General features: G+C 38.3%; 1 protein-coding gene across 4 annotated transcripts in view; it reads left to right on the forward strand.

Moving 5' to 3' along the window:
- MAPK8 (mitogen-activated protein kinase 8) overlaps window positions 1-18,518 on the forward strand; it is a 61,077-nt gene that overhangs the window by 33,790 nt on the left and 8,769 nt on the right. For 2 of the 4 annotated variants that reach the window (XM_006757125.2, XM_006757127.2), the window contains exons 6-11: window positions 7,700-7,865; window positions 10,939-11,010; window positions 13,254-13,436; window positions 13,724-13,848; window positions 14,700-14,763; window positions 17,769-17,846. In XM_006757125.2, the coding sequence (XP_006757188.1) occupies window positions 7,700-7,865; window positions 10,939-11,010; window positions 13,254-13,436; window positions 13,724-13,848; window positions 14,700-14,763; window positions 17,769-17,846 (688 nt within the window). Of the gene's footprint in view, window positions 1-7,699; window positions 7,866-10,938; window positions 11,011-11,363; window positions 11,436-13,253; window positions 13,437-13,723; window positions 13,849-14,699; window positions 14,764-17,768; window positions 17,847-18,518 lie in introns of all 4 variants that reach the window. The other 2 variants (XM_006757124.2, XM_006757126.2) reach the window with 1 other exon arrangement.

The raw sequence follows: 18,518 nt of genomic DNA on the forward strand, positions 1-18,518 counted from the left end.
GGAAAGAGAGTGGGGAAGGAGAGAGTGAAACATCGATGTGACAAAAATACATCATTGGTTGCCCCCACACATGCCCCAATGGAGGGCGGATATCGGACCTGCAACCCAGATATGTGTCCTTGACCAGGAATCAAACCCAAAACCCTTCGGCACACAGGCCAATGTTCTAACCACTGAGCAACGCCAGCTAGGACTAGCACTTTTTATAGGACATATGTCCTAGTGACCGACTCCCTTAGCTTTTCATTTATCTCAAAATGTCTTAATTTCTCCTTCAGTTTTGATTTTGCGGGATTTAGAATTTTTGTTTGGCTTTTCTTTCAACCCTTTAAATGTGTTATTTTACTACCTTTTGGCTTCCATCATTATCATTTTCATTATTATTATTATTTTAGAAATTAGCTGTTAATATCATTGAGGATCTCTTGTAAGATCTTTTACTTCTCTCTGGATGTTCTCAAAATTCTCTTTTTTGTCTGTCTTTCAACAGTTTGATTTTGATGAGTCTCAGTGCAGATTTTTTGCTTTTATTCTTTTTGTAGCTTGTATAGTTTGGATGCATAGATTTATGTATTTCATTTGAAAGTTTTTACTTACCTTTTAAAATATTTTTCAACCCCTTTTTCTAACTTTTGACTCTCCCTAAACTTAATTACAAATAGCCTTACCAATAACATAGTTATTTAACACATATTATGTATGTTATATGTATTATGTGCTGCATTTATTCAATAAAGTAAGATAGAAAAAAATCATAAGAAAGAGAAAAAACATTTACTGTATTTATTGAAAAAGTTTGCATATAAGTGGATCTCTCCGTATCCAACCCATGTGGTTCAAGGTTCAGTTGTAAATGTAATTATACAATATGTGGTTCATCCATGTACATATCACCTATCAGTCCTTCATTTACTTTTATTGACAAATAATATTTCACTGTATGGATATACCACATGTGTTTAATCATTTCACTACTTGATCAACAGTTAGGCTGTTACCATTTTTTTGCCTCTTTTAGGTAATGCTGACATGAACATTCAAATGCAAGTTTTTCTGTGGACATATGTTTTTGTATTTTAGTTTTAATTCTAGCTTATTCTTTGAAAAGAATTGCATCTAATTTGGGAGGAACTTTTGAAAATGTATTTAATTCAGTGGAAGTATATTTTCCTTCTGAGCTACCTTGTAACAAATATCCTAACTTACATAATAAAATAAATATATGTGTGCTCAAATTAACTATTTTAAGACAGTTATGCATCTGAGATATTCATGCTTATCCTTAGTTATCATTCTGATTGTCTTGTATATTACATATGCAACTACTATAATATTGTATCTAATGCCTTCTTTAAGCAACATAAGATAAATTCTTTTAAATGGAGGAGTATATCGTCCTCAACTCATACTCATCTAGTATATGCTATAGAGCAAATGAGTTAAACTTCTGGGTGCTGTCTTTGTTTGTTTCCTTTGGATCAGGACAGTAATCCACCATCATGGAAGTTAATTTGATTTTAATGAAGTAAAATCTTCGAAGTGGAAAATTTCCAGATTAATGGAGGTACCAGGTGATCAGTACATAAATCACAGACCAAATGACAGGAGATGAAAATAAAAAAAGAAACAGTAAGAAGCATAAAAAAGAAACATTAAGTTACAGAAGACCAATATATAACAGTAACATCTTAATGAAAATAAGGTTATCACACGCACACGCACACATACACACACACAAAACCAACAGGTACATGTTTCTGTAACAAAAACGTGTAGCTAATTTCCAAAGGCTGAAAGCACAGGTGTTAGCAGAGATGTACTGGGAGAATGCGAACAGGGTGTAAGAGGCTGACAGTTGTCAGAGGGAGCGGGGTTGGGGGCTAGGAGAAAAGGGGAAGGGATTAATAATAAGAAAACCATAGATCTGACAACAACATGGTGGTAGCCAGAGGGAAGGGTGGGGGCGGGAGGGAGATTGAAAAGGGCAAAGGGAAGCCGAAACCAGTTTGGCTCAGTGGATAGAGTGTCGGCCTGCGGACTGAAAGGGCCCAGGTTCGATTCCGGTCAAAGGGCATGTACCTGGGTTGCGGGCACATCCCCAGTAGGAGATGTGCAGGAGGCAGCTGATCGATGTCTCTCTCTCATCGATGTTTCTAACTCTCTCTCTCCCTTCCTCTCTGTGAAAAATCAATAAGATATATTTTTTTAAAAAAAGAAAAGGGCAAAGGGGGGATAAATGGTGGTGGAAAGAGACGTTACTTTGGGTGGTATGTGCATGATGCAGTATGCAGATGGTGTGTTTTGGAGTCATACACTTGAAACCTATATGGTTTTATTGACTAATGGCACCCAATAGATTTGATATAAAAATTAAAATTGAAAAAAAGAGCCCTGGCCAGGTAGCTCAGTTAATTAGACCGTCGTCCTGATATGCCAAGGTTTGTTCCCTGGTCAGGGCACATACAGAAAATGAACCAGTGAATGCATAAATAGGTGGAACAGCAAATTGGTCTTTCTCTTCCTCTTTCTCCCTTCCTCTCTCTTTCTAAGCATCAATAATAAAAAAAAGAAAACAAGAATAAGTGTTTAATCAAGTGAAGTGATTATAGTGGGAAAAAGAGTTACTTATAAGGATGAAGGGTATTATACACTTATTTGGATAAATAATGTCAAGAACTTGACATGGAATAGAGTTGCTATGTACAAATTTTAAATTGTAAAAAATAGGATAACTGCACAAATACAATAGTATGTACTGGGATACTATACGTACTCCTTTAGTATTTAGGCAATAAAGTATTGAAAATACAGTACAATAGAAAATTTACATAATAAGTTTGAACTAATAAGATTTATACGGGGGTCTCTGAGGGGAGTTAAGGAAGTAAAAGTGCACAGAGGGAGAAAGTGAATTGGATGTGATCACTCCAGAGGCCTCAGCTGGTAACTCAACTGGGCCTTTGTCCTGGGGGCAGCAGGACCTTGGAAAATGAGGCACCTCACTGAAGGCAGTTCCTGGGGAGAGACTTGCTAAAGCTGTCGGCAGCCTACACGGCCAGCAGCTGGAAGAATGAGTGCTCCGTGCTGCCCAGGAGTCAGAGCTCGCAGCACAGCACCCACTGTAGGCCACCCCTGATGCTCCTTGTTCCCACTTTCTTCATGCAGTAAGTTCTGGAAACTGTTCTTCCATGGTTTTATTTGATGTCTGTTCCTTTTCTTGAGTATCTTACTAGAAGTTTAATGGGATAAACTACTGCACTCACTTCTGTAGCTGGTCTTGAGGCCACAATTTACTCCTCTCTCTGCTCTAGTACTCATTCAAAGTCCCCACAGCCTAAGCTAATGCTTCTGCTGGGCTGAGATTGCTTACTTGCTAAAATAACCTGAACTTTTGTCCTGTAGGGGTTCAGTGAAAGTCAGGGTGGGGGGTGGGCTTCCCTAGAGTCGCTCAGAGACCCAGGCTGAGTGAGGCTCCACTGTCGGGGTGGTCGGTCTCACTGTGTATGAGAAGAGGAAGTCCATGCTGTGTATAAAATTATACCTAGGTGGTGGTGTTGTTTTTGTCATATCAGCAAAAAATACTTTTTTTGGTGTGCTGCAGAATTTTAGCAACTACTTTATGTGTGTCATGAGATTAAAAAGTTTGGAAATTGCTGGTCTTCATTGGGCTCTTCCTTTTCTCATGGTGAAAGACAGGAGAACCAAGCTAAATCAAGCAAGCTCATTTACAACCGTCTTCAGGTTTGGTGGACATCACATTCTCTCACATTCTGTTGATTGAGATAAGTCATCTGAAGGTGAAAAGGTATAGAGGTATACAGGGTTGGGAGGAGATATCTGCTATATACACTGCTTTTTTTTGTAAGTGTCTAGTAACTTTTAGTTTTTCCAGAATGGCAAGGCCTGAAATATTCTAAACTCTGTTCCCTTTCATTTCTACTTGTAAAGTGGCAGTAAATTGTGTTTACTGTATTACAGTGCTCTGTGTTACGTTTACTGTACTACATTCTTTCACATCTATCCAGTAGCCACCAACACACACTACTAAAATTTTACTTTCTAATCACTTCTTCCCAAACTTACTCTGTAAAGGCAAGGCCAGATAGTATTTTAGGCTTTACAGATGATACAAGCTCTGTTATAGCTTTGCTAGTGTAACACAAAAATAGCCATAGACAATAAGCAACTGAATGAGTGTGGCTGTTTCTTCACAGGTAGGCCTTCCTTTGCCAACCCTATTCTAGAGCCTCAACTTCATTATGCAGGGCTGTGCCTGCCGAGTTCTTGCAAGTGACAGTGTCTTTGAAGGCGTTGCTATTATATAACCTGGATCGCTTTTCCAACTGTGGTATTAGTTTCCCTGCTGCCTGCTACTTGACTGCTAACCTATGATCATGTGTGTATGGAAGAGTAGCACCCTACCTGGCACCAGTTTCAGTGATATCAGAATAGACCATAGACCGGCAAGAAGGAAGAGCAGGCTGTTTACTGCACTACAGTACCACTTGTGACGCCATGTGTCTGGTTATCAGAATAGACCGGTGACGAGGAAGAGCAGTGCTCGGCGTTTACTGCAGTACAGTACCACTGTGACACCACGTGTGTCAGTTTTTCTCACCAAACAATTTTCAGGTTTTCTGTACTTCAGCTGGTGTCCTACAATTTAATTCAGTTCTGACACTTGCTACCTGGAGACAGATTCAGATCCCACAGGTTAAAAGCTCAGCCCCACAAGATTGCCCCCACTGCAGATGCCGATCACAAGCCCTGGTTATTACTGTGATTCTGACCTCCTGGCTATAATTCAGAGGTTCCCACATCTCTCTACTCAGGATCAATTTATTTGCCAGAGCTTCTCACAGACTCAGGGAAACATTTTACTTAGTAGACTACCAGTTTATTACAAAGGACATTAACTCAGGGAGAGCCAAATGGAGAGGTGCATAGGGCAAGGTATGTGGAAAGGGGTGTGGAGCTCCATGCCCTTTCTGGGTGTGCCACTCCTCAGATCTTCACATGTTCAGCACCAAATCTTGTCTTTTGTGGTTTTTATGGAATCTTCATTTCCTTCCTAGGCATGTTGATTGAATCATTGACCAGTGGTAATTGAAAGCTAGCTGAGGTCTGGGGGTGGAGCTGAAAGTTGAAGCTCAAATCACAATGTTGGTTCCCTTGGCAACCAGCCTCCATCCTTTTGGGCTTTGCAAGTCTGCTCATTAACATAAACTCAGGGTCAGTGAAAAGGGCTTTAAAAATAACAGTCACCTTTGTTGCTCTTATCAATTAAGGAATTCTTGCTCTGGTTGGTGTGGCTAGTTGGTTGAGTGTTGTCCTGGGGACCGAAGGATTAAGTTTGATTCTAGGTTAGGCACATACCCAGGTTGTAGGTCTGATCCTGGGTCAGTGTGTGTGCAAGAGAGAGCTGATCAATGTTTCTCTCTCCCTCTCCCTTCCTCTTCCTCTCTCTCTCAAAAAAAAATGAATAAAAAATATTTTTTTTAAAAAAAGAAAGAAATTCTAAGGTTTTTAGAGCTCTGTCTCAGTAATTGAGACAAAGACCAAATATACAGTAATTATAAATCACAGTGTCACAGCTGGGCTATGCTGGGTACCAAACCCTGAATTCTCCATGGCTCACCAACTACGGTTTATTTCTCGCATCGCATGTCCAGTGCAGGTCATGACGGGTGAGGGCTCTGCTTTACCTCAATGCTCAGCAACCCAGACTGACAGAGGGTCCATCATCTGGAATGTTACAGTCACCAAAGCATGCAAGGGACAACAGGAGGCCCTTCTATATGTTCTCACTCACTTCCCACTTCACAGAACTAATCACAGTTAGGCTTGCCTGACTATCTACCTAATTGTGAGGAGGCTAGAAACTCTGAGAGAAGATGGAATAATGTTAGCTTAGTTCCACTCTGCTACAAATTCATGCAAATTCAGTTGTTCTTCTCATATGGCTCTAGCATTGGTAGAAAGGTACATATTGATAAATAGAAGGATAGATTTCAGGTAATATTATTTGAGGCATTTTTGGACAGTTTTTTCTTTAAAAAAATGTACTTTTAAGTGTATTTTACTCTTAATTTTCCAAAATAAAATGTTTAAAATTAGTATTGTATTTCTAGATGAGAATGCAGTAGTGTAAAGAGCCATTGATCTTTACCCATCCGAGTAGACATTGAAATGGTATCAAAGCTTGTAAGTTATATTTTTGAACATGCAAAGTTACTTGGCTGAGTATTGTGTTTTGAAATAGTGCCAATATCATATTTATGGAACAGCAATAATGAAAATTTTCATCTTCTGTTTCGCTACACCTATTGGTCTCTATTTTTAATTTGATAAAGCCCTTGGGTTATTTATCTTCTAAAACCATCCGTGATTGCCTATGAGAAGATGTTAAAGACAACATACAATTTTTCCTGGATAGGGACATTGAAAAAGCAATCATGCTTTTCAGGCCATCAGTACCCATAATGGAGTTTGTTTGTGTCATGGGTGTATGTTTGCTTTCTATGGTCTCTTGGTTCACAATAGGTTTCATGGGAGCTAACAGGCAAAATGTGTTGAACTTGAAGCCATCAGTGTTTACGCTGCTGCCTTCCTTTTAATGACCACAGCATGGAATTGCTTAAAGTTGGGGTCAGGTGGAAAATTCTTCACGAAGACATTATTTAGTAGCATTAACGGCAAGTAATTATATAGATTAGTGGCACCAAGACAATGCTGTCCTACCTCTGTGAGCAGACAGAGATTTTACGGACAAATTTGTGTGATTTGGGACAGCAGTCAGTGATGGAAAGACCACTGAGGACTGTTTCCATCATTATACTTGGCCATCTGCCAATGAGAGAGGTCAAATGATACCTGCTTGGATTGACATAGAAGGGCCAATTATTGATTTGTATTATCTACACAAACTCCATTGTGTCTTTAAAATCAGATTTTCTTATGCTGGTAATTTAGTATACAAGTGAATATAAATGCTAACTTATGATTCTCTCTTTCTTTTACCATATTCGTTTTATATGAGCTTTTTTATTTTTAAATACTAGAGGCCTGATGCACAAAATTTATGCAAGAGTAGGCCTTCCTTCCCCCAGCTGCTGGCACTGGCTTCCCTTGCAGCCCCAGCTTCATCTGGAAGGATGTCCAGTCTAATTAGCATATTATGCTTTTATTATTATAGATTTTTTTATTGATTTCAGAGAGGAAGGGAAAGGGAGAGAGAGATAGAAACATCAATGATGAGAGAGAATCATTGATAGGCTGCCTCTTGCATGCCCCACACTGGGGATTGAACCTGCAACCCTTGACTGGAATTGAACCCGGGATCCTTCAGACTCCAGGCCTACACTCTATCCACTGAGCCAAACCAGCTAGGGCTTATGTGAGCTTTTAGTTGTAGTTCCAAATCGCTTTACTCCACTTGATCAAAAATTACTAGCTAATCATAATTTCTAGCAAATAAAATATTACTAAATTCTCTAATAACTGTATGTATTCATAAATTAAAATACCATCAAGTGAATTCCTCAAATGTGCCCAATATAATGAATTTATGCCCTGATATCGATTATGGTGAGAAAAATAAACAGTTTGCATGAATTGTTTTATCAGTGATCTGATAACTTGTGAGCTGCAAAATATTTGTATATGTCATAGCATTCTTTTATTTTTTTATTTCTTAAAGGACTTAAAGCCCAGTAATATAGTAGTAAAATCAGACTGCACTTTGAAGATTCTTGACTTTGGACTGGCCAGGACTGCAGGAACTAGTTTCATGATGACACCCTACGTAGTGACGCGCTACTACAGAGCACCTGAAGTCATCCTAGGGATGGGCTACAAAGAAAACGGTCAGAAAACACATTTACTTGAAATACTGTTCTGTTTTATGAGATTTCTTATGTAAATAGTTAAGCGGAAGTGCATAGTTAAATATATGTCACTGAAACGTTGTGTCAAGAGTTTTAAAGTAACTCTAAATGTTGTCATAAATGTTTGGGAAAACTTAGGGTACCTTTTTATTTAATTACAAATACCTAACCATCAACACTACCTTTGGATAAGGACTTTGTTGCCATGGCCCCTGAAATTTACTTTCCTGTAACTTTACAGTGAATATTTCTAACATGGGCTCAAGGAGTATATATAGTGGACTGACAGTTTATCTTTTGTATGAATCCTAGTTTGCTTTTAGTGACATTTGCACCTATTTCCAACCCCCTGAGACTAGAGTTACCAGCAATAGCACTTAGTAAGCTTGAAGAGCCAGGATAAAGCCATCTGCAAAGCTGATGGATAATAAAGGTGACCTTTTGTAGGAAACTGTTGTTTCATCAACGCCCTGTGTCCAGCCTTAAAGAGATGGCATATTATGTGTGGGTATATTCAGTTACATATATCAGCATTAGAATCAAGGTTGAAGAAAATTGTCAGGCATGTAGTTCATGAATTATTAAAAAATTAAACATACACACATATTTGAGAAGAAATGTTGTAGACTTTCAGACAGGGATGAAAGTGCACAGGCCTTCATTGGCTTGTGGTAACTTCATCCAAAGCACTGCCTGGAATAGGGCCTGGACTTTTTCTTAGCAGCTTGCTTTGAACTAAGAAACTGTATTAAGTCAGTCTTCTTGAATCATTTTTAGAAAAGATAATTGAACTGAGGATTTTAACTTTTATTTTCTGAGCTAATTAAAAACAAATACTTTAAACATTTACTATTATTCTTTTGTTCTTAATAAACAGGATGTTTTGTTTTCTTACTATCTAAAATTGTCTTATACCCTGTAGATCTAGTGAGTTCGATTTAGTATTAGACTCATTGAGATTTTGTTGTTGTTTTTTAGGGTTTTTTTTTTTAGAATTGATACAAGTGACCAACATGAACATTGCTTTTGCATTTGCTATAAAACCATTTACTGTCCCAGCTACTGTGTAATGTGTCACTCTGTGGCCTATAAATGTGATTTGGGGAGATAGCTCCCTGCCAGAAATTAACACTAAAAAAAACCCATATTAAGAATTGACTTGCTTTCCTCATAGATTAAGAGTTATGCAGATGACCTTATCACCTTTTCTTTCTTTTTTTTTGGTCTCAGGAAACAGAGTCAAATGTAATGCTTAATAACAATAACTGCATTAGCCATCAAGGGCAAACATAGAACTTCCTCCACCCACCCTCACCTGTTTTAACAACTTTGTCTTTAATGTTGCCTCTTATTGCAAGCTACCTCAAAGCTTTTTAGAAAGTATAATATAATGGAATGTATATAAGCTGCCTAATTGGCTATAGACCCATTAAAAGAAGTTTTATGCATGAACCACTGACCCAGACAAGAACTGCTCACATGCTTGCGACTTTCATAGTCTGTTTAAAAATGGGTTTATGTGATTTCTTAAAGTTTTCTACAAAACTGTGTCTTGGATATTTAAGTAAAGTTTGCTATTCTCTATAATCTATAGGGAAATTTTATTGTAATAGATTTTTACCAAAAATGAAAACCCTGGAATTTTTTTCCTTCAGATTTATGAATATTAACTTTTTTCTAAATTCTTGTCTTTCAAAGTTGAATCCTACCATACATATAAAAAATATTTGCCTTTATTTTAATATTAAACTTTAGAGAAACTTTAATTCCAAAGGTTTTCCAAAATTTCTTTCCGGTTTAGCTCCTATGAGTCTATGGTGAACTGGCAGCCTCCTGTAAGGGTGTGTCCCAGAAAGTACACTGACATTTCCTAAGTCCTGCAGTGTGGTAAAGGGTGTCTCTCTCTCACATCAATTTCTACCTTTTTCCTTTTTTGCCCTTAAAGAATTTAAACCTTCAAGCTTCAAAAATGAAAGCTTCTAAGGCAGTAGTTCTCAACCTTGGCTGCACATTAGAATCACCTGGGAATCTTTTTAAAATCCTGATTTCTGGGCCTCATCCTCCGGAAATTCTGTTTCTTTGTTACTAATGTTGTGGCCCCACCCCATAACAAAGAAACAGAATTTCCAGAGGATGAGGCCCAGAAATCAGGATTTTAAAAAGATTCCCAGGTGATTCTAATGTGCAGCCAAGGTTGAGAACCACTGGTCTAGCAGATGTCTTCAGAACTGATTAGAGGTCTCCTTGAAGTGGGAACTCTCAGACTGTATTCAGCCAAAACTAAATGTCTTCAACCAAAGCAATTTAGTTTTATGGTTTTAAAGACTTTAGGTAGAAAACATGATATATGCTTTTTTACTGAGTTTCCTGACTTGATCATTTATCCACTGTCCATGCACTTGTTCCTGTTGGGATAGTAGGGTAGATGTAGCACAGCATTGCTGGGGAACAAATGATTTTCAATTCAAAATAGATATAGCGCTACTCAAATACATTTATGATATCCAGTTTGAAAATTTCTAAAGGGCTTCAGATTAATTCTTAACTATAATTATTCATAGAAATATATGCTTTCTGTTAAATATTTAACATGCTAAATTATTTCTGCTCATGCTTTTTTGTTGACTTAAAGAGAGAGCATAATGCACAGTTAAAACTCAAAATATTGTCAAGATTTCATTTTTTAAATTTTGCTCCCTCGTGTACTTTTTCAACCTTATGTACAAAGTTTAAGTTTGCTGCTATTTTGTATTTTATAAACAAATTTTCATTGACAAAATGTATAGGATTTTTAACTACATTATTTCTGTGCATGGCTCTCACTTTAAAACTAGATATATAGTTAAAAGGCCACACTTCACCATTTGCTTTTGTAATTCAAAGCCTTTTGAAAAATGTTTTGTGTTTTAAATTATTCCATTAGCTAAAATTAAAATCACTTTTTTCTTTTTGTGATGTTTTGTAGTTTTTATATAATGCAGTCATATTATGCTTCTTTGATTTTAATGACCTTTTGCTTTGCTTTTCCTTCTTTTGTGCTGCAAACATATAGTGGATTTATGGTCTGTGGGGTGCATTATGGGAGAAATGGTTTGCCACAAAATCCTCTTTCCAGGAAGGGACTGTATCCTTGTGCTGCTGCAGCAGTGAAATTAGTTAGTGATGGACTGACTTCCTTATGTTCGCTAATGGGGATGAAGATGGTTCATTCTACAAGGGGTTTTAAACAGATTGTTTGTGGCTATTACAGTTCCAAAACTGCTGAGATGAGAAGCTGAAATATTCGTAGGCTGCGTCCGGCAGCAGGAAATACAGTCTCTGCTGGTAGTTAGAGCACATTCACTGTCACTCATTTTTATTTTGTACTGCTTTCTCTAATTTTAAAGTATACATGGTGTGCGTGATTTTTTTTAATGTTTTTTTATTTTTTATTTTAACCAAATTCTTTATGTTAATGTCATTGCATTTTGTTTTCAGTTGACATTTGGTCAGTTGGGTGCATCATGGGAGAAATGATCAAAGGTGGTGTTTTGTTCCCAGGTACAGATCGTATCCTTATCTTTGGCCTAAAATGTAGTTTCTAAAGGTCAAAATGTATGACAGCACTTCAGCTATGTCAAGTGTAATGTATTTTGTCTCTCCCTAATAATATTGTTAAATTACTCTACTCTTTCAAAATACCACCTGCTAGTTGACATAGACTTCCCTTCCCCCACGTATTGGTTGTGTCATGTTATTTCTGAGAACTGCTCAAGTTAATTATCCACAATTATTTACTGGCTTTGAGTTGATTTGCTTAATGTAAATCAAAAATCATGGCGGACATTAAAAAATTTTAATAAGTATGCACTTGATTAAGTCTAGAAGTACTTAAGACTTGAATATGAATTTTGGAATTGTCTGTTGCTTCTGGTCATCCTTTGGTTTTACCCCCTCCCCCCACCCCACCTTCCTTTTTTTTAATGTTCTTTGTGTTTTGTGTCTTTGGGTTGTCTGATTTCTTAACATAACATACTGATCTTTTCATCTGAGAATTTCAGCAGTAATAGTTTTATTATGGTATAAGTAGATTTGGAGTCATGCTTTTTGTTCATCTATTTTAATATTTACATTACCAGCGAGTGATGTGTGATGTGTTTGTCAGCTAGTCACCCTGAGACTGACGTGAGGAGAAGGCATGGGAGAGCCATATGCACTAGGTTCACCAGAGAGCTGTGGTTCTGGTCCCCGGGAGGACTGGCAGTGTGAAGACAGGAGGAAGGAGACAGGGAGTTCTAACCTCACAACTTACCAAACACTGATTCATGTTCACAGGGTTCAGAGCTTTCAAACAGAGTTTATTACCTAAGTTAAACAAAGCATGGCAAAAGAAAACACCACCTTTACCAGAGCCGTCATTTTTATTTTCTGTTAGTGTAGAAAATTCTCAAAAAAAGGGACAGATTATAAGCAATATTTCTTAGCCTGGAGGACAGTGATGGCGAACCTACGACACGCAAAACTCATTTTTTTGGTTGATTTTTCTTTGTTAAATGGCATTTAAATATATAACATAAATATCAAAAATATAAGTCTTTGTTTTACTATGGTTGCAAATATCAAAAAATTTCTATATGTGACACGGCACCAGAGTGAAGTTAGAGTTTTTCAAAATGCTGACATGTCGAGCTCAAAAAGTTCGCCATCACTACTCTAGGATATGCATTCACATTTTCAGATGAGCCAGAAAAAAATATTTTTGTATTCTAGAATTGTGTACAGTTTACATTTAGAGTCCCTGTGGGTAGTAATTGTCATTATTCTTTGAGTCATTTGTATTTGGAATTTGTTGGTTTAAGCGTTCACTTTTTTAAATATGTTTTTGTTGATTTTTTAGAAAGAGAAGAAGGGAGAAGGGAGAGATAGAAACATTAATGAGAGAGAAACATCCATCTGCTGCCTCCTGCACACTCCCTACTAGGGATCAAGCCCACAATCTGAGCATGTGCCCTGACTGGGAATAGAACTGGTGACATCTTGGTACATGGGATGACGCTCAACCACTGAGCCGCACCAGTTGGGCTAAGCTTTCATTTATATGATAAAATGAATATTACACACACGCACATACACAGTCTCTCTCTCTCTCTCTTTCTCTTTCTCTCTCTCTCTCTCTCTCTCTCTCTCTCTCTCTCAATAAGATTAACAGTGCTTGTTTATTGACCCTTTCTGTCAACCTTTTGCAAGGTGGCTATAAGATAAAAGATTTGTAACTGCCACATTCTTTCTTAGAATTTTATGATTGTTATTTTCTTGTTATTTTAATATGGCTATGACTATGTGTTGAACATTAGATACGGAGTATTTTTCTTAGCTACTTGATATTAGATATTGATCAGTGGAATAAAGTTATTGAACAGCTTGGAACACCATGTCCTGAATTCATGAAGAAACTACAACCAACAGTAAGGACTTACGTTGAAAACAGACCTAAATATGCTGGATATAGCTTTGAGAAACTCTTCCCCGATGTGCTTTTCCCTGCTGACTCAGAACACAACAAACTTAAAGGTACTTTTATAAATATATTTATTTAATCCTATTTGTGTGTGTGTGTGTTTTCATATTATTATAGAGCATACACTAAGTTTATTTCTGGGTGGTGGAACAAAGTAAGGTTTTAGTCATTTTTTTCTGTAACTATATTTTTTCATCATATGTATGACCTGATTTTATAGTAAAATATTTTTATAAAACACATACTTTTTAAAAAATGAGCATTTCAAGTTTCTGAAATGTATTGCTAATTTTAAAAACCTTTATGAAGTACGTGTACATTCACATCATTATTTTTGCAGCCAGTCAGGCGAGGGATTTATTATCCAAAATGCTGGTGATTGACGCATCCAAAAGGATCTCTGTGGACGAAGCTCTCCAGCACCCATACATCAACGTCTGGTATGACCCTTCCGAGGCGGAGGCTGTAAGTTCTTCTCTTCATGTTTGAAGAAGTCATACCCCTTACAATTAGAATTAAAGTTGGGTTTGGAGGAGACATTTTAATCTCTATATATAAAAGTCAAGCGACCAGAATGGCAGAATGACCAGTGGCTATGATGCGCACTGTGGCAGCCAACCGGCCCGATTGGGGGGCCCTAATCGGCCCCCCTCCAACTGCCCGCAGCCCTTCCCCCCTGCCGGCCCAACCCCAATTGGACACCCCCCGCCACAACCACAATAAGGGGTGGGGCGGGCCGGCCAACCTCCTGCATCCCTTCTCCCCTGCCTACCTGGCCCAATCTGCCACCATCAGGGTGGGCAGGCCGGGCCCCACCCATGCATGAATTCGTGCCCTGGGCCTCTAGTATTAAATAAAAATATAGGTAAATGATGATGCTGTTTTTCTGTTTTGCATTTAAAGTACCTTAAGTTAATGAGCCAAGCACTTCCTACACAAAATAAAGTTCCCTCTCTCAGCTTCTTGCCTTCTTGTCTTGATATCTGATCTGATGAGCTAGAACACTGAATGCTTTGGGAGGACATCCTAACTCAGTTATAATACAAATTATTGTGTCCAAAGCATAGCCCAGTTCTATGATGTAAATAAACTGACCATTTCAAAAGCTCGAAGAAAAGAAAAAGATAGTTAGACATCTTTTTCCTGTCAGGAAGGATTCTTCCAAAACTAGTCTCTACATCAAAGATGACTCATCACTCTGGTCTAATAATGTATTTTTACAAGCCCTTGATGTTTGGATAACATTTCAAATAATTATGACGGATTTGCATACTCCTAGTAAACTGACTCAGTTATTGCTGCCTTTTGTTTTTCAGCCACCACCCAAGATACCTGACAAGCAGTTAGATGAACGGGAACATACAATAGAAGAGTGGAAAGGTAACACTCACCAGGTCCTGAGAGATGGAGCTGAGAGAGCTTCTGGCTTATTGTGTTGATTTATTCATCATGTTGAGGAAACTAAAGATACTTTATATTATTCATAATGCACATTTGGTAATATTATTATTAGTATTTTTTGCAAAAAAGAGAAAGTAGGTCTCTTTTCCTCCCTTACTTAATCCTGATCTCTCACATCCCCTCTCTAGACACAGAAACATTTGTTCTTTTTAAAATATTTTGTTCTTCCATAGTCTACAAATACACAAGCCTGTGTGTTTGGGTCTCCCCCTTCTCTCTCCCACCTGTTTGATCCCAATGGTATATGCTGTGCAGTGTGCTTTGTGAGTGTAATCCCATATTAGAGATCACCCTCTCCTGCTCCACATGCTGGCGCATGGATACCCAGCTGTCCAGCTGTGTCAGTTTCTATACCCAGCTCCCACTTGCAGAGCACTTAAGTTGTGTCCAGTCTGTTGTTATTGCACATATGAGAACATGCCAATAAAAAAGTCCTATAAGATTTGCTGGGCCAAAGGATATTTTTCAGTTATTTCCAGATTACCCTCAAAGAAATTGTAGCAGTTTGCATTTCTGTCAGCACTGAATAGGAATGTCTACGTTACCCCCACCTTCACCAACAGAGAGAGTTCATTTGTAATCTTTGCAAATCTAATATCGTAGTTTTATTTTATGAAGGTAGTTGAACATTAATAATAATGCTTTGATAGTCATGGAAATATTTCTTTCTTTAAAAGATTCCCTGGGGTGGCCTGGCCTGTATTGCTCTCAGTGGTTAAAGCATCGGCTTGTGCACCGAAAGTCTCGGGTTGGATTCCGGGTCAAGGGCATGCACCTGAGTTGTTGCAGGTTCAGTACCCAACCCTGGTCGGAGCACATTCAGGAGGCAACCAATTGATGTGTCTCTCTCACATCGATGTTTCTCGCTCTCTCAAAATCAACAGAAAAAAATATCCTCGGATGAGGATTAACAAATTTTAATAAAAAGCTTCCCTGGGACAGGTAGGCCAGGTCATTTTTAGACCCTGTTTACCTCATTTGTGTTATTGTTATGTGGTGTTTGGACCACTTTTGTAGCTACATGACTTTGGGCAAGTCGCTTGATCCCTTTTTTTACCTGAACTTAAATAACTGGGCACAGAAGACTTGCTATTAAGAACTATGTGCCTACATATTGGGAAAGCAAAAGGGACTGCAGAGGTATAAACAGACAGGTAATCCAGCTATAAATTTATTTGGGAGGAATGAATTTGATTCTTTCTTCTTAGGAGTGTAACCAGAGATTAGTTTTCTCTGAGTTGAATCTGGGAGACATGTAGTTAAACTCTGTAGAATCTACCAGAATGATATAATTGGGTAGAACCAAGTACATTTTTACATGTAATAGGTAATATGCAAGGATATAACTGTGGGCCAGAGTGTGTAGTATGGAAATATCTAAACTGATACTCTTATATCTCATGAAATCTTAGTAGGCCACCAATTGTAAAACACACCATAATGTGCCACTGGTTATACAACCCAATTTCAGAGACATTAAACTGTAAGAAAAAGTGCATCTTAAAATCAGTGGCTCATGGTGTTTTTGTTTGCATAAGGACATTCCTGGGATTTTTGAGAACTCTAGACAGGTTCGCCTTTATGTTGCATCGTTTCCTCTTAGCCCCACGTGCTTTTCCATGATTATCTGCTCACTGCCTCTTTCAAGAACTGCTGACAAGTTTTAGCATCATAACGCAGAGAAATCCATTGCCAAAGCCATTAACTGCAGATCACTTTGCCCAGTTAGTACTGCTGATTAGCTCTTGCTTGTCTACCTAATCCCTTTTCATAAAGTGGTGCTGTTTTCTCATTTTTTAAAAAATCCTCCTACCTGGAATGCTTATCATTCCTTTTTGTTTCTTTGAAGTAAAGCTTTTCCCATTCTTTCCTCTATCAAGACTTCCTATTTTTCTCCTTCCAAGTCCAAGAAGGTCACCACAGCAAGCAAATTTAGGTGTTTCTAGCGCTTGTTCATTTCAACACATCCACTTGTTTACCTTATTACCAACAGAAACATTGTCATATATAATCACAGATCTCTGTCAGAAGTTTAAAGAATTAAAGACTCCTTAAAATCCTGTGCTACATTTTTGCTTGCACATTTTCTCAGAAGAGGGTACATTGCTTTTATGCAGTTCTTAAATTATTCCAGGACCCCAAAATGATAAGGAACAATGGCTCTGTAGCTTCTACCAGAAGGTTCTTCTTTAGTAGATGTTCAGTCACAGGGCTCATCACACAACGTCAGGCCACTGAGGAGAATGCAGGGCAGCATCTGGTGCAACTGCTTGGGTGGACGTCCTTGCAGCCTTCTGCCCACAGCAGGCAAAGGGCAGGGTCCCATGGAGAAATTGTGACAGTGATAGCATGTCAGGCTGCAGTTTTTAAGGTTTTCAGGTGTGGCCATCTGCCTCTTTTTTTTTCTTTCTTTCTTTCTTTTTTAAATAAAAATGTATTTTTATACCATTCTTCCACACTCTCTTTCATTTAAATCCTTTAACAGGTATCTGGGTTAGCACCTACAACTTCCAGGTCCTATCAGGAAATAGACGCTAATAAGACAGATAACTCGTGCCCTCTCTGAGACAGCATTAAACAAGTGTATGCAGTACAGTGTGAAATGTGGTCTGACATGGCGTAGTACAGAGTGCTGGTGGAGTGGGAAAGACAAGGTTTCTAACCACAGTTCTATCTTTAATCCACCTCTAGGAACACCAGTTAAGGCAGAGATTTTGTTTCTTACAACATAATTCTTGGCAGAGGATCAAAGAATTGTTTTTAACATCTTTGAGTCTTAGGACTTTGACACTTACAGACCCTCTACCTTTGGAGGATACTATTTGAAGTACTTAATCTGTGTAAAAATATTTATTTAAAACAGATGTCTTGTGAGGTTGGCTTTCAGACTTTAAAAAGTTTGTTTTTGTTCACCTCTTTTTCAGAATTGATATACAAGGAAGTTATGGACTTGGAAGAGAGAACCAAGAATGGAGTTATACGGGGGCAGCCCTCTCCTTTAGGTTGGTTACAATATAAGCTTGGTTAAAATTACAGTTTACTTCTTGTGTTGTAATCTTCAGTGGCCTGAAACCTGCAGTTCTTTCCATATTTACTACCATTACTATTCAAAGTTTAATAAGTATAAGAAGTACAGTTGGGGTGGTTAAATTGGAAGCATTGGTATGTTGTTGTACTACAACAGTAGTGCACTGCACTATATTATACTATACTACACTATACTATACTGCAATGCACTATAGTATATTATACTGCTCTACACTATACTATACTGCACTATCTAATAAAAGAGAAACATGCAAATTGACCATATCTCCTCTACACCCACAAGCCACGCCCACAAGCCAATCAGAAGCAAATATGCAAATTAACCCAACTAAGATGGTGGCGGCCACGGAGCTGGAGCGAGCAGGAGGCTTCAGTTGCCCCCGGTAGTGGAGGAAGCCAAGCTTCCCGCCTGCCCTGCCAGCCCATAGCACCACTCAAGGCTACAAAGTTTCAATTATAGAAGATAAATAAATCCCAGATACCTGCTTCCAGCCCGCAGCCGTGGCCAGCCTGAAAACGGCCATCAGCCCCTCACCTAGGCTGGCCAGGCACCTCAGTAGGGCCCCCCACTCTGAAGGGGCTGTGGCCACCCCAAAAATGGCCATCAGCCCCTCACCCAGGCTGGC

The sequence above is a fragment of the Myotis davidii genome, unplaced genomic scaffold (genome assembly GCF_000327345.1).
Source record: "Myotis davidii unplaced genomic scaffold, ASM32734v1 scaffold854, whole genome shotgun sequence".
Classification (NCBI taxonomy): domain Eukaryota; kingdom Metazoa; phylum Chordata; class Mammalia; order Chiroptera; family Vespertilionidae; genus Myotis; species Myotis davidii.